Here is a 15765-nt window from a genome sequence, read left to right on the forward strand (position 1 = left end):
AGCTGAGTGGGTTAAAACATATGATCTCAATTTCTCTGCTTAGTGTTTATACTCTTATAGTTATACACAATGACAAAACTCACTATAAGCCACTGTGCTGCACTTATATGTTGCTATTTTGCATAGGCATACCACTAATCCGGTATTTTGAATTTTAATAATTAAAGTATAATTAATATAATATATTAAATAAATCGCACGTGTCATTAACATAACACATAAGTTTTCATAGATATTGTACAACAAGCATGCACATATTTCATAACAATATTCACATATTAGATAACAACTATAGGTAACTTAATATTTAACAAATATTCACATATTTAACAAATGTTTAACAGATATTCACGTATTCAACAAATAATTATCAAATATTCGCATATTTGACAAATATTCACATATCTAACAAATATTCGCATATTTGACAAATATTCACATATTTAGCAAGTCATGGTACTCTCTTCCTTCCTAAGTTCGTCTGCTGACCGGCTACTGGGAGTAATCTTCTGTGTTATTGCTTTCACCGGGTAAGTGGCAATACTGAAGTGAATAAATAGATAAATAAGTAAATTAATTTACTTATTTATTTAGTGATAAAACTCGAGTAAATATAACTGTTAACCTCCCTCAGTGTTACATCTAACTTCGCTAACTGTTAACCTCCCGCAGTGTCACATCTAACTTCACTAACTGTTAACCTCCCTCAGTGTTATATCTAACTTCACTAACTGTTAACCTCCCTCAGTGTTATATCTAACTTCACTAACTGTTAAGCTCCCTCAGTGTCACATCTAACTTCACTAACTGTTAACCTCCCTCAGTGTCACATCTAACTTCACTAACTGTTAACCTCCCTCAGTGTCACATCTAACTTCACTAACTGTTAAGCTCCCTCAGTGTCACATCTAACTTCACTAACTGTTAACCTCCCTCAGTGTTATATCTAACTTTGCTAACTGTTAACCTCCCTCAGTGTTACATCTAACTTCACTAACTGTTAACCTCCCTCAGTGTCACATTTAACTTCACTAACTGTTAACCTCCCTCAGTGTCATATCTAACTTCACTAACTGTTAACCTCCCTCAGTGTCACATCTAACTTCACTAACTGTTAACCTCCCTCAGTGTTACATCTAACTTCACTAACTGTTAACCATCCTCAGTGTCACATCTAACTTCACTAACTGTTAACCATCCTCAGTGTTACATCTAACTTTACTAACTGTTAACCATCCTCAGTGTCACATCTAACTTCACTAACTGTTAACCATCCTCAGTGTTACATCTAACTTTACTAACTGTTAACCTCCCTCAGTGTCACATCTAACTTCACTTACTGTTAACCTCCCTCAGTGTCACATCTAACTTTACTAACTGTTAACCTCCCTCAGTGTCACATCTAACTTTTCTAACTGTTAACCTCCCTCAGTGTTATATCTAACTTTGCTAACTGTTAACCTCCCTCAGTGTCACATCTAACTTCACTAACTGTTAACCATCCTCAGTGTCACATCTAACTTCACTAACTGTTAACCATCCTCAGTGTCACATCTAACTTCACTAACTGTTAACCTCCCTCAGTGTCACATCTAACTTTTCTAACTGTTAACCTCCCTCAGTGTTACATTTAACTTCACTAACTGTTAACCTCCCTCAGTGTCACATCTAACTTCACTAACTGTTAACCTCCCTCAGTGTCACATCTAACCTTACTAACTGTTAACCTCCCTCAGTGTTACATCTAACTTCACCAACTGTTAACCTCCCTCAGTGTCACATCTAACTTCACTAACTGTTAACCATCCTCAGTGTCACATCAAACTTCACTAACTGTTAACCTCCCTCAGTGTCACATCTAACCTTACTAACTGTTAACCTCCCTCAGTGTCACATCTAACTTCACTAACTGTTAACCTCCCTCAGTATCACATCTAACTTCACTAACTGTTAACCTCCCTCAGTGTCACATCTAACTTCACTAACTGTTAACCTCCCTCAGTGTCACATCTAACTTTTCTAACTGTTAACCTCCCTCAGTGTCACATCTAACTTCACTAACTGTTAACCATCCTCAGTGTCACATCTAACTTCGCTAACTGTTAACCTCCCTCAGTGTCACATCTAACTTCACTAACTGTTAACCATCCTCAGTGTCACATCTAACTTTTCTAACTGTTAACCTCCCTCAGTGTCACATCTAACCTTACTAACTGTTAACCATCCTCAGTGTCACATCTAACTTCACTAACTGTTAACCTCCCTCAGTGTCACATCTAACTTTACTAACTGTTAACCTCCCTCAGTGTCACATCTAACTTCACTAACTGTTAACCTCCCTCAGTGTCACATCTAACTTCACTAACTGTTAACCTCCCTCAGTGTCACATCTAACTTTTCTAACTGTTAACCTCCCTCAGTGTCACATCTAACTTCACTAACTGTTAACCTCCCTCAGTGTCACATCTAACTTCACTAACTGTTAACCTCCCTCAGTGTTACATCTAACTTCGCTAACTGTTAACCTCCCTCAGTGTCATATCTAACTTCACTAACTGTTAACCTCCCTCAGTGTCATATCTAACTTCACTAACTGTTAACCTCCCTCAGTGTCACATCTAACTTCACTAACTGTTAACCTCCCTCAGTGTCACATCTAACTTCACTAACTGTTAACCTCCCTCAGTGTCACATCTAACTTCACTAACTGTTAACCTCCCTCAGTGTCACATCTAACTTCACTAACTGTTAACCTCCCTCATTGTCACATCAAACTTCACTAACTGTTAACCTCCCTCAGTGTCACATCTAACTTCACTAACTGTTAACCTCCCTCAGTGTCACATCTAACTTCACTAACTGTTAACCTCCCTCAGTGTTATATCTAACTTCACTAACTGTTAACCTCCCTCATTGTCACATCTAACTTCACTAACTGTTAACCTCCCTCAGTGTCACATCTAACTTCACTAACTGTTAACCTCCCTCAGTGTTATATCTAACTTCACTAACTGTTAACCTCCCTCAGTGTCACATCTAACTTCACTAACTGTTAACCTCCCTCAGTGTTATATCTAACTTCACTAACTGTTAACCTCCCTCATTGTCACATCAAACTTCACTAACTGTTAACCTCCCTCAGTGTCACATCTAACTTTACTAACTGTTAACCTCCCTCAGTGTCACATCTAACTTCACTAACTGTTAACCTCCCTCAGTGTCACATCTAACTTCACTAACTGTTAACCATCCTCAGTGTCGTGGGCCCATACTTGTGCCGTGGGCCCATACTTGTGCAGGAGGTGCATTTTGCTCTCAACATCTGTGTTTTGGTGACCCTCAGGTCTTTTGATTACATACATTTTGTCGTAGAATTGTGTAAATTTGTATGTAATTGATCGATTTGAAAGATTTCAATAAAAACAAAACTTCACTAACTGTTAACCTCCCTCAGTGTCTCATCTAACTTCACTAACTGTTAACCTCCCTCAGTGTTATATCTAACGCTGTCATGACAGTTCACCTCTCCACCCTTTCCAAGCACCTGAGAACCCGGACCACCTCAATGCTCATTCAGATCTCTACAGCAGACTTTCTTACTTGTCTTACAGTGGCTCCTGTCGTTGCAGGTCAGTATTTTTTGTGTGATATTTTTAGAATTTAGATAATTACTTTACTCCGGTCTATCCAACAGCTGCAATCTGCATGGTTACATAGTTACTGGCAATTACAAATTTAGTTTAAACGTGTGATATTCAAATAGTGAATAGTCTTCAATATTTTTGCATGAAATTTTCGGAATCGAATTTTCTAAATCGCATTTCCACCTTATTGTAGGAAGCCGATTTTTAATTTAGGCCTCCACAAAATTTTGGCGGCCAAATTCCAAAATTTTCCCGGCAAAATTCAAGTTTGGTCACTGGTGTCCTAGTTTATTGGTCAACTGCTATCTCGAAATCAAGTTTCACAAAAAAATACCCATTGAAAATACTGATCTGATGTCTACCAATTCTCCCTCTCATATTCTCCATACTCTCAACAGTAAAACTCAATGCTAGTTGGGATGGGGAGTTCCAATCACTTCTAAGGATATGACCGAGCATTTTCCAGCGAGACTTAGCAACCCTCTCTGTTAATGGAGTCACCCCACAACGAGCATAAAGGTCTCGGTTACTGATGATTCGGGGATAAGTGGAGTTCATGATCCGCCTCAAATGTTTGCACTGACACACATCCACTTTCTGAAGGATTTTCTCTGGAGCGGCCAAGCTATTGCAGTTGTACAGCAGTACTGGCCACTGGGGTAACAAGGGCCTCGTATAACTTCACTTTGGTGTCCAGTGAAATTCGGGACTTTTCCAGCCAAACTTTGTTGTACTTTTCGAAAGCAACATTAGCTAGGATACAGCGGTGAAGTATGTCAGATTTGCTGCAAAGCCTGGATCCCAGTGACACACTCTTCCTCCATGGCTCTCTACCTCTTAATGGCTCTCCTTTCTCGTCGACATCTGTTTTGTCTGCTATATACTTATATAGAAACAGAAAAATTCAGTCTTGTCTTCGTTAACAAGTAGATCTCATTCAGCCAAAATCTCTCTGCAAATAGGCAGCATTTCACGCAGATTTTATTCGTCTTCATCACCGAAATCTGCATCATCTGCATACTCCCATTCTATTGGCAAGAGAGAGTCTGGGTCAAAAGGAGGGTTTGGACGCAGGTAGTGAAATGATAACACTACTCTTAGGTGGTACAGTGCGCCAGCAAAGTATAGAGTATAAGTAAAACATGCCCCTGAAGCTGCATCACATTGGAAAGATCTGTTGGAGGTTTCAAACTCCAAAGAGATGGTTTAGTCAATATTAATTCTGAGCTTGGTATTTGACAACAAATACCTTGCTAACCTGATGTCATCGTCACAGCAACCAGCTTCCTTTAGCAAGTCAAGAATTACTGGTCGCTTTATGGTGTCAAAAGCTGAGCTCCTATCGATGCCCGTTTTGGAGAATTCCCATCTTTTCCCCTTCATTACAGATATATATGGCGTTGGGTCCATACAATATTCGCACAACTGTGACCTGCCTTGTACGCATTTTGCCAGGGTCCAGTATACTCAGCTATCTGTCTCCTGACCCTGTGAAGTGTTATAAGGGACAAGAGCTTCCTAGTACCGTTGAGTAGACATAGGGGCCTGAGACTTTTAACTGGGCCTTTGGGTTTGCCAGGTTTCTGCAGCAGTGGTGCCAAATATCCCTCTGTAAAAGATGGAACATGTTCATTACGCTCAAAAGATCGGTTAATGAGGGTAGCATATTGTCTCTAGAAATTTTCAGGAGCATATTTTAGGAGTTCATTGGGGATCTGATCTGGGCCTACTGCCTTACCATTCTTCAACTTTGAGGCTGTATACTGTACTTCTTCACAGGTTATAGGAGTCTGAAGGGGTCTAGGAGGTCCTATGAAGGGTTGCAAAGGGGGTTCTGGACTGGCATAGTGTTGCAAGAACCATTCTCGGAAATGGCAGCCTTCTCTTCATCGTTTCCAACGAGCTGATTGTCTGCGTTGAACACTGATATTGGTTCTGCTTGTTTATCAGTGGCAAGGGCACGTGTGGCTTCAAACTTACGCTTCGTGTCATCAGCGTTATTGATAGCATCTGCTATCTTGTTAGCATGTTCTGTCTCAAGTTCTTTGAGGCGTTTGTTGATGTTGTTCTTGAGTTTGTTAATGTTTCGTCGCAATTCAGTCCTATCACGCAGCATGTTGTCATTCAGTTGAAGTATCAGCTTGTGTCTTTCATCTGACATGCAACATACTTGAGGGTCTGATGAATGTTGAGTTTTTCTTTTTTTCTGTCTCATACCCACTGTGTTAGACGCAGCAGTTTTAACAGTTCCAAATAACTGCTCAAAGCCTGCTTTAACGTTAGGGGGAGTGGGTAGGCTGTCTATTTGCTGTGTGACAGCTTGGTGAAACTGGTTCAGTGGTTCTGTAACTCCTTGATGCAGACCAGGGACGTTGTGTTGTACTTTACGGTCTGAGTTTTTCTGCTTTTGTAGAGCTTAGTTTTCTGCCTGAGATCTATGGTAGCTTTCACGATTTTTTGATCTGAGTGTAGTTTTGCACCACCATAAGCCCTGGCATCACTCAAAAATCAATCTGTGAAAACTTTTCTTGGTCTTTTTATCTTTGACCCAACCAGTTCTGGTAATGATGTGACGACTGAAATGGCGGAATGCAGTATTTGCAGCAAATAAGTTATTGAACACAAGAAAGTTCAACAACCTCTCGCCGTTTTCATTCCTCCCACCAACGCCGTACCTTCTTAAGGGGGGGGGGGGGGGGGTTCACCCTGATTTTTTTGTGAAACTTGGTTTCGAGATAGCAGTTGACCAACAAACTAGGACCAGTGACCGAACTTTTGCGGGGTACCCGGACCCCAACCGCCAAACGGTGCCCGCGGGGCAGCCTCGCCCATATTTGGTCCAAATTAGGCCCAATTTAGCCAAATACCCTGAACATGCCCAAAATCCAGATTTTAGGTGCTCTACTTGTAGCTAGTGGTCCCCTGAACTCGTATATGAATTTTCATCAAGATTGGACAAAAAATGACTGAGTTATGAGCCAAAAACCATATGACCATATTTGGGCATACGCACTAAATTTGATCGATTTTGGCCCATAAATTAGTCAAATATCAATATTTTTGAATGAAACCAACTTTATATGGAGGGTAAGCCTATACTACACATTATCTATGATTATCAGCTCAGTATCTACCTAACTGTGGATTCTGTGGTCAAATAATCGCAAAAAATGAACAAAATCGCCCATATCTCAGTTCGCGATAATTGCAAAACTGACTTCGCTCAAAACAATAGAACTCAATAGGGTTTCAATATTTTTACATGAAATTTTCAGAATCAACGTAGAATCGCATTTCGACCTTCAGTTTTGTATTGGAATTTTGAGTTAGGCCTTTAAAAAAATTTGGCGGCCAAATTCCAAAATTTGCAATGCAAAATTCAGAATTTGGCCGCCAAATTCTGAATTTGGCGGCCAAATTCTTAAGTTCTTATGAAGGCCACTGTTGTAGTCTTGATCTGACTGTTTACCAAGTTTTGCATTAAAATCCCCCAGTATCCAGAGTTCATAACGTGCGGGTACATCCACTGCTACTTGAAGTTCACGGTAAAACTGGTCTGTAGCTGCAGGGTTTGAAATTGTCTTTGGGTTGGTTGGGCTGTAACAGCAGATTTTGAAGGAACAAAAAACTCCATGTAAACAACACGATCGCTAATCTGATGAAATGAACGGAAGTAATGATTAACACGAGTATTGATAAGAAACCCCAGTCCACCATGATTTCCCGGAAGTCTCGAATCTGAAAACTGACGTACTTTAGTCTCTTGTAATCCAATAACGTCTAAATCATATCTGTCACAGTCCTGGGCAAGCAGATGTTGCTTGTCCGTTTTTGTCAAACCTCGAACATTCCGTGTAGCAAAGCCGAGTAGAGCAATGGTGACAAGGAGCGTAGTGATCTGTCCTACAGTGATCTTCCACGTAGCAGTAGATATTCTGGTTGTAGTAACCATGTGTGTCCATCACGACATCACGCCATCCTAAGAACTTGTATAAAGCTTTAAATTTATCCGAAAAATGCTCAGACTAATAACTAAGATCAATATAAAATCGTTATGAACTAATATAAGTGATTTAGAAATCTCCAATCGATGTGATAAATTAACTTCTTCCATTTCAGCGGGATTATTACAAGATCGGTATCTGCCCATTGAGATTGGTGGCGACTACGATGTTAACTCACCTTTAGCTAATATCATAGGTAACAATCGTTAACCGCAACTTATATTTAGTTATAAACTTAGTTCAACATTCCAGATCTGTTACATTTATTAAGTAAATGTGTTTGAAAGGTTGGATATATTTTAGCCTTGCTTTAGTCAGTTCAAATCCTGGCTCAGTGCCTCTCTTTGTCATGAAGAAAACAAATAGGCGAAATTTTAACCACAGACCAAATTCAGTTCAAATAAAAAAAAGCGGAGTAAGGATTGATCAAAATTGAACGTTTATAAAAGTAATCCGAAACCCTGATTTTCCAAGATTTTTGATTTACCAAAAAGATGAGCCCAAATGCGCCTCCCCGAAGAATCCTGGTAAATCAAGGTTTTATCGTATCATACTTTCTTTAATATCATACTACCACACCTCTCAGGTTTAATATCAACTGCCATGAACTCCTCCTCGCTTCTACTGATATTCGTGTTCAGTATCGACAGGTTTGTCGCTGTCTTCTTTCCTCTCCAACGTACCCGGATCCTCACCGCTAAAAGTTTCACTCTTCTCTGCTCTGTGGCCTGGATCCTACCCATAACGTCCAGCTTATACCCCATCTTCAAGTCCGGGCACTATTACTACTTCCCTGCTTTGGGTTACTACCTAGCCTACCTGGAGATTGACACCCACCTGGAACAGCAACTCCTCTACGCCACCAGTAACCTGATGGTGCTGGCTCCTTTCTTCCTTACCATAGGGATCAGCATTGCAACTGTGGTTAGACTGCAGAGGGGCTCGAGGAAAGGGAAGGATACCAGTTTGAAGAGGAACATGTGGTGGTCTGGCAACAGGGGAACAACTGGAGTGAGCACGTGCAACAGGAGTGGAACAACAGGAGTGCAGAGCACGTGCACCACAGGAGTGACCACGTGCACCACATCCCAGACTGATAAAGAGTCTTCAAGACGTGTCAACCCGCTGAATCTACTATCTAAACAGACCCAGCCGGACATCGTCAAGTCTCCGGACCTGAGATCGTCCTCTCAGACTCTCGGTACCAGAGAGAGTTTGACTGTGCTAAACAGCTCCAAGAACTCTGATTGTTTGGTGACCAAAAAGCGGGTAAAGGCTCCTAAATCTCGGCAAAACAAAACTAATGTTGTCGTGTTGAAGATAATTGGACTTTACATCCTGTGCCTGCTCCCTGGCAATTTGATGAACATTTATGACATGCTTGACACGCTTGATGCTCTTCCAGCTTCTGTTTCTTTTGAATATCTGTCACAAAAAGATAGTGTGCTGACTGCTTATCTTTACATGTGTTTGATATTTTCTACGCTGCTGTATACAGTGAACTCTTGTATTAACCCTTATGTTTATTGTTTTAGATCACAATATCAGCGCAAAATTATTTCTGAAAAGTTTTTGAGTAGTTTTAGAAATATTTTTGGTAGATCTTGATATAAAAATGATCGTTTTTGATGTCAGCTTGATGATTGATCAATTCAATTACTTATCTTAGAAATTTCAATTTTCCTTTAGTATTTTTTTCCGGACGAAGTGGTTTGTTATTGTTTTGAAATTTTATTGTTACTAAATTTCCATTTAAATATTGTACAAAGTGTAAAATGATTTATAAAAGTACATAGTCAATTAGTGCAAATATAAATAAAAACAGCAGAATTAACAACAACAAAAAAGCAACAACAACAGAAAAAAAAATGCTAAAAATCAATGTTCTTACTTATAATTGAATTTCGGAATAGTTGTTGTAATAAATACTTTGTTTCGTTGGTGGTAAAATATACTACTTGTTTTCTTCTTTAATAATATGGTCTGCTCATCCAAGTCAATTCATTGGTTTAGTCTGTATTATAACTGCTAATAATTCGTTGTCATAAACAGTGACCTGGTCAACGCTTATAAGAAACATTAATTTTGAAATTGACAGCCGATGACCAAGAGTGTTGGTTGTAAAATGATCAAATAGTTTGAGTAAAACTCAACAGTTAGTAGATAAAGGCATTGCAAAAGATTTAAAATTAAATATAGATCCATGTGATAATATTTGGCACAAGATAATAACTAATATGTAACAGTACGCAATAGCACGCCCCACATTGCCACAAACAAGGGCGTGGCAAGGATATTTCCAAGGTGGGGAGGCCCGCCGTGAGACAAGCAATAATAATAATTAAAAAACCGAAATTTGTGTCATCTTTTTGGGCGTTTTTATTAAGTAATAATTTTTTAATCGATTTTTAATACAGTAAGCAAGAAAAGTAGTCGTTAAGAAGTAAAATGTTAATAATATTTAGTCATATCCTGGACAATAAGTTCGTAGTGGAATACTTTTTGGAAAATTTTTTTACAAACTTTGACTTTGATGGACTTTATTTAAACGGACATTAAAATGAACGACAGGGCCTTCAGCGTTCAATTAATATCCGTTCAAATAATTATAAAGTCCGATAAGATACAAAATAAAAAAAATAAAATATACACAAATTTAGTATTTGAGTTCAAAGTGTAAAACTGTTTCTAATTGAATCAGGTTCGTGTCCTTTTGTAATGCTTATTAAATTTCACATCCATTAATATTTTACTTGACTGAAACTTCTGAAAAGAACGTGACTATCAGGAGAGCACTGAGCAGTGATGATGGCTGAGCTGCTAGTTAGGATAGCAACTTGTAAATATTCACAGCTAAATGTTGCTGAACAGTCGTCGTCATGACCATCAATACCATCATCGTTACCATCGTTACCACCATCGTTACCATCGTTACCATCATCGTTACCATCATCGTTACCATCATCGTTACCATCATCGTTACCATCATCGTTACCATCGTTACCATCATCGTTACCATTAGGCATTATCGTTACCATCGTTACCATCGTTACCACCATCGTTACCATCATCGTTACCATCATTACCATCATCGTTACCATTGTTACCATCGTTACCATCGTTACCATCATTACCATCATCGTTACCATCGTTACCATCGTTACCATCGTTACCATCATCGTTGTCATCGTTACCATCGTTACCACCATCGTTACCATCGTTACCATCGTTACCATCGTTACCAGCATCGTTACCATCGTTACCATCGTTACCATCATCGTTACCATCATCGTTACCATCATCGTTACCATCATCGTTACCATCATCGTTACCATCGACTTCTGGCTCAACTCCTAGCTCTGTAAATTAGATGCTAAATAATTAAACACCTGTGGAACTACCAATCGTTTGAAATCGTTCGAAACAAAAATGTATCTTATAAATCTTAGATTGAATCTTAGATTGAAAGAGGACGGGGAAATGTTTAGCCTACCAAAACTCCCGGTGCCCATCAAGATATTTTCACACGCAAGATGACAAATAAGATCATTTCTCTGTAACAAGACGTCTAACTATTTCGACCATTAAGTTCTCTCATTGTTTCTTACACGCTGACATAACTCACTAGCTGAAGTAGCTCTGATACGTCGGATTAGAACCTGTATAAGACTGGACTCCAGCTCGCCATTTTTGATATTCAAGCAAATCAAATATGTTCAAAGGGTGCAGGTTGTTCAGCTTGATAAAATACCAGTAGAAATAACTCACTAGCTGAAGTAACTCTGATACGTCAGATTAGAACCTGTAAGACTGGCCTCCAGCTCACCATTTTTGAGATTCAAGCAAATCGAGGATTTTCAAAGGCTGCAGGATGTTCAGATCGACAAAATATTGATGGAAATTATTTCGTCGGCCATAAAATGACTCCTGCAGATCCAGTCTTAACCTTAATTTGGACATAACTCACTTATAGCTGAAGTAGCTCTGATACATCGGATTAGAACCTGTAAGACTGGACTCCAGCTCGCCATTTTTGATATTCAAGCAAATCAAGGATGTTCAAAGGATGCAGGAAGTTCAGCTCGACAAATTACCGATGGAAATTATTTCGTAGGTGCAGATTTCAATATTACTAAACACCCTGGTCGATTAGGAAAGTTCGCACGAGATGGACCACGTTTTTCCCAATTTAACTTTAGAAGATTGTCACAGGAAGAACTTTTAAGATGGGCATATGATATTTCACATGTCTATAGTTCAACTAAGTGAGTTTCGTTTAATAAAATTTTTGAAGCATTTAGTCGAGGGCAAACTGAGGCTAACGAGTCATTTTACATTTTGTTTTCTAATGACAGCTTCCAAGCATGCAATTAAAGTTTAAACGTGTTTAATCGATTCATCAGATCGAACTCTTTCAGAATCCGAAGAGAAGAGGGAAATGTTTTCGCTAATTGAGGGAAAAATGAGGCCAACAAGTCATTTCTAATTTTTGAATTATGTTTGAACAATAACGTCCTTTAAACTATCCTTTGGCTTGGTATACATTATATGGATACTTTAGGTCGATGGTAGACTCCACCTACCCTTTCTGTCTTTTGATGGAGGGTAAAATAAGGCTAACTATCATGGTTTTGTTCATTACTTGTTCTACTGCTTCTTTGGACTAGCCCTTCAAATTGTTTCTGTCTAACCTGTATTCATGAATAGTCGACGATCATGTACTATAACCTGACATGAGTTTTGGGAGGGGAGATTGATGCTAACTCCTATCACGCTTCGGCTTATTGTGATATTTAACAAGTGATAGTTTTAATGTTGAATGCTTTTATTTACAGTAAGATTTAATTTTTGCTTTGACCAAAGATCAATAAGGTTATGGTTCCTCAGTTCAATGAGGTCAAAATGAGGCTAACTTGCTGACACTCTATAAAACATGCCTTTTATATTGGTATCTGGTCAACCATATTCTAACACTACATTTGATTGCGACACAAGTTACTCGATGGTTTGAAAAATATTATTCAGTGGTAGCTAATCAGCTGTTAGCCCCAATTTCGCCTCCTGGAGAGAGGTAGCCTCAATCCAACCTTACATAAATTATGATAAAGTCTCAATAACCTGCGGGCTACAATAACAAGTTTATTAGTGGGTCTATAACATGTTTCCGTACATTAAAGTAAAAATGCGGTCAAAACTCGAATTCTTTATTAGCCTCATTTTATTAGCCTCCTACAAGTAGACTCGGCGATTTCTGAAATGTTGAGCCTGAAGAGGATGAATCAATCTTTATTGTTGACACATTAAAAATAGTCACAATACCGAACCTGCTCGAAAATATACACAAAAGTATACTTGTTAGACTCATTTCACCCTCTCAAAAGGTGGTTAGCCTCATTTTCAACTCGAATCGGAATATTAAAAGCTTAGATCTCGATCAAGTATATTCACTATGGATTATACTTTCAACTTATATATATCATGGACGTAACATGAGAAAGTTCTTTATTTTAAAGTGATGAGGCTAATTCGTTACCTCAATTGTCCCTCGCAGTTCAATCACTCCTACTGAGTCTAGTGAGTAAGCTAGGAGGTCGCCGAACATCTCATTTTAAAGCCGTATCGATTTTCTATACGCATACCAAAAATAAAATGCGTAACTAAAACAGAAATAAAATTACAGAAGTTTTACATTTTTGTCAAAAAACGAACTTTTAGGGGTGTTTCTAATGACCAGGATGCCTCCAGCGTCTCCTAATACTCTAATAGTTACGCGGGTGCCAAATAAGCTATAGTACCAGTGCTGCATATTTTAATTTGGTGCCGCTAGTGCCCCTAAAGTGGTACTTCAAATGCCACAAATTGGTGCCTCATAAGTGCCTCAATGCCGCAAAAGTGTAACAAGGTCATCTCTTAATTTACCGTCAACGATTTCCATATTACGGCTACATTTAAACAACTCTAATCACGGCAGCAACTGAAGCCCTCCCCGGTCCCAAAGCTGAAGTTTCTGTCTGATATTAAATTGGATTCAGATCCTTTGTCATCATTTAACCCATTTTCTAATTTTCTGCTCGGACCGTAATTGGCTGCAGATAATGATACCGATACTAATACTATTTCTCTACTCCGTAATCCGTGACGTTTATGAGAATAACATTTACATTATCATTATCAGATACCGCTGGAGTAATTAGCAATTAACTAATTAACTGGGGATTAGTATGCCAGTATTTCTGCACAACATGTATTATATGTAAACGGTATACTCCTCTCACTGATCTTGGTATGGACATGTGGGTGGTATATACGTTGGGCTGGGCAGGAGAGGAGGAGAAGACGAGCACACAAAGGAGTAATCAAGGAGCAAGAGGAGAAGAGAACGGTCCCAAGTACGCAGGCCCTTCGTTCTAGCATTGTTTAGGACTGGACTGCTTGCTGACCGCCCTGCCATCTTCAAGCCCCAAGCTCTTCAGCCCTCGCTTTTAATTACCCATTAAAGTTACAAGAATAAACATCCTAAGATAATGGCGGTCATTAGGATCATTTACAGCACCCACGTGGTACAGGTTGGTGGTCATGGCAACACACACGTGCTTAGAGTAGTAACCCTATGAAAGGCCACGTGACCACGGGGAATGGTCACGTGCCCCAAAATAAGTCTGAGTTTACCCCTAATGACAACGCTTGATTGGGACTTGTAACCAGCAAGCGAGCAGTTCAAAATAGAGAAATTTGTTTGATCAGCAAATCTAAGCTTGCCTCCCTTGCATACATTTGCTGTAGTGCCGGATAGTACTCCATATTTCCATCCTCTACACTTCCCCTCTATTTCCCCCTTTACTTTTGTTTATTGATTCTCAAAAAATAGTCATCCGCTGCGGTTAATTTAACGTAAAGTATTAGTAAGTGAGGAGTGATTATCCTTTTTGTAGAGGTCACTAATTGCGGGCTAATTGTACTTATGATTGTCACCAGAAATGTGTTTATTTTGCTCTATTTTGTTGCATATATCTTCCATAAGATCCCTTTACGTCTCCTCCGGTCTCTGATTTTGTTAGCCTATTTAAGAGCTAGTCAAGCACGCACGCCACACTGACATGCTTTAGAATAGTCCGAAAGTGCGGGTTAGTCTCACTCCAATCAGTAGAAATGGTGAAGTCGTGGGAGAGTTTTTCACTGAAACGACACTGAAATTGAGATTAACAATCAATTTACGCTCTTGTCCTGTCTCTGGTAATAAGCCGGATTGTGGGTTTATTTGCATTTCAGTTGTTTATTTTCTCACTTCCTAGACCATCGCTTCCGGCATTTACCGTCTAACTCAACCTACCCGGGTTGCAATTATTACTGCCATCACCCTGACAACCCCCAGTAACCATGGCAACATCACCCAATTTTCCCGGCAGTTAAGGTCGTTGCTGACAAAAAGGACGTCTCATAAGTACCAGGTGGTGCTAGGAAGATTTAAAGTTGAGACCTGCCGGTTTTTGGAGTTTTCACCATGTTTATTGGCCGACTTAGGGTCATAATCACGTTAGGAGAGATCAGTGGAATTTCTCTATCTTTGCTTTTGTCTCTTGGAAGTGATAATCATGTTAGAGATCAGTGAGATTTCTTTGTGAGACTCGGAGTTTTTGTCAGCTCTTCCTATAAAACTAACAGTTGTTAGATGGGGAGTTGTTGGTTGTTGTATGTCATGAGCTGCTCTCTTTGATCAATATAACTAATACCTAAGTTATGGCCGGGTACTGCTATTATAGCCATAGTATAAGTTATAAGATACTTAATTTCTATTGAAGCTGGTCTGGAACAGGTATCTGTATTTATAGAACAGGTATCTAGAGTTGATGGAAATATAACCCTCTTTTTCATGGCTACTAAATCTACCGGCCGTTATAGAAATGGACCGTTCATCCTTGTAATATGTACTGTACTACCATCATTTCACTATAAAATCAGTGCATTTGGAAACTTACCGTGGCTAACTCTCAATATGAATATTTTCGTCCGAATCCCTTTTTGTGCTAAGCAGTGAAAGGTTGAATATCTAGGGAAAATGATTAGCTTTAAAAGACCTTTACACACTATGTTCCGGATTTTGAACGTAGGTTTACGGT

The 15765-nt window shown here is 39.2% G+C and overlaps 2 protein-coding genes across 2 annotated transcripts; one reads left to right on the forward strand and one right to left on the reverse strand.

The window, feature by feature from the left end:
* Positions 1 to 447: 447 nt before the first annotated feature.
* On the forward strand, positions 448 to 9411 carry LOC134813692 (uncharacterized). Its single transcript, XM_063821536.1, has 4 exons — positions 448 to 530; positions 3493 to 3629; positions 7764 to 7844; positions 8235 to 9411. The coding sequence occupies exons 1-4, from the start codon at positions 454 to 456 to the stop codon at positions 9254 to 9256; spliced, it is 1317 nt and encodes a 438-aa protein (XP_063677606.1). The 5' UTR covers positions 448 to 453; the 3' UTR covers positions 9257 to 9411.
* A 1255-nt stretch (positions 9412 to 10666) lies between these two features.
* Positions 10667 to 11679, reverse strand: LOC134813785 (N66 matrix protein-like). The gene is made up of 2 exons (XM_063821666.1): positions 11616 to 11679; positions 10667 to 11007 (listed from the first exon to the last, which is right to left on the reverse strand). The coding sequence occupies exons 1-2, from the start codon at positions 11677 to 11679 to the stop codon at positions 10667 to 10669; spliced, it is 405 nt and encodes a 134-aa protein (XP_063677736.1).
* Between the last annotated feature and the right edge of the window lie 4086 nt (positions 11680 to 15765).

This window comes from Bolinopsis microptera, chromosome 4, assembly GCF_026151205.1.
Source record: "Bolinopsis microptera isolate Bmic1 chromosome 4, MBARI_Bmic_1.0, whole genome shotgun sequence".
Taxonomy (NCBI): domain Eukaryota; kingdom Metazoa; phylum Ctenophora; class Tentaculata; order Lobata; family Bolinopsidae; genus Bolinopsis; species Bolinopsis microptera.

Bases quoted from the DNA above. Each gene is read 5' to 3' on its own strand.
- LOC134813692 (XM_063821536.1), top strand. From the start codon at position 454: ATGGTACTCTCTTCCTTCCTAAGTTCGTCTGCTGACCGGCTACTGGGA. The intron at 531-3,492 runs GTAAGTGGCAAT...AACCTCCCTCAG, and splicing joins TGTGTTATTGCTTTCACCGG to TGTTATATCTAACGCTGTCA. The intron at 7,845-8,234 runs GTAACAATCGTT...CACACCTCTCAG, and splicing joins ACCTTTAGCTAATATCATAG to GTTTAATATCAACTGCCATG.
- LOC134813785 (XM_063821666.1), bottom strand. From the start codon at position 11,679: ATGGCGAGCTGGAGTCCAGTCTTACAGGTTCTAATCCGATGTATCAGA. The intron at 11,008-11,615 runs GTGAGTTATGTC...TCTAATTTACAG, and splicing joins CAGAGCTACTTCAGCTATAA to AGCTAGGAGTTGAGCCAGAA.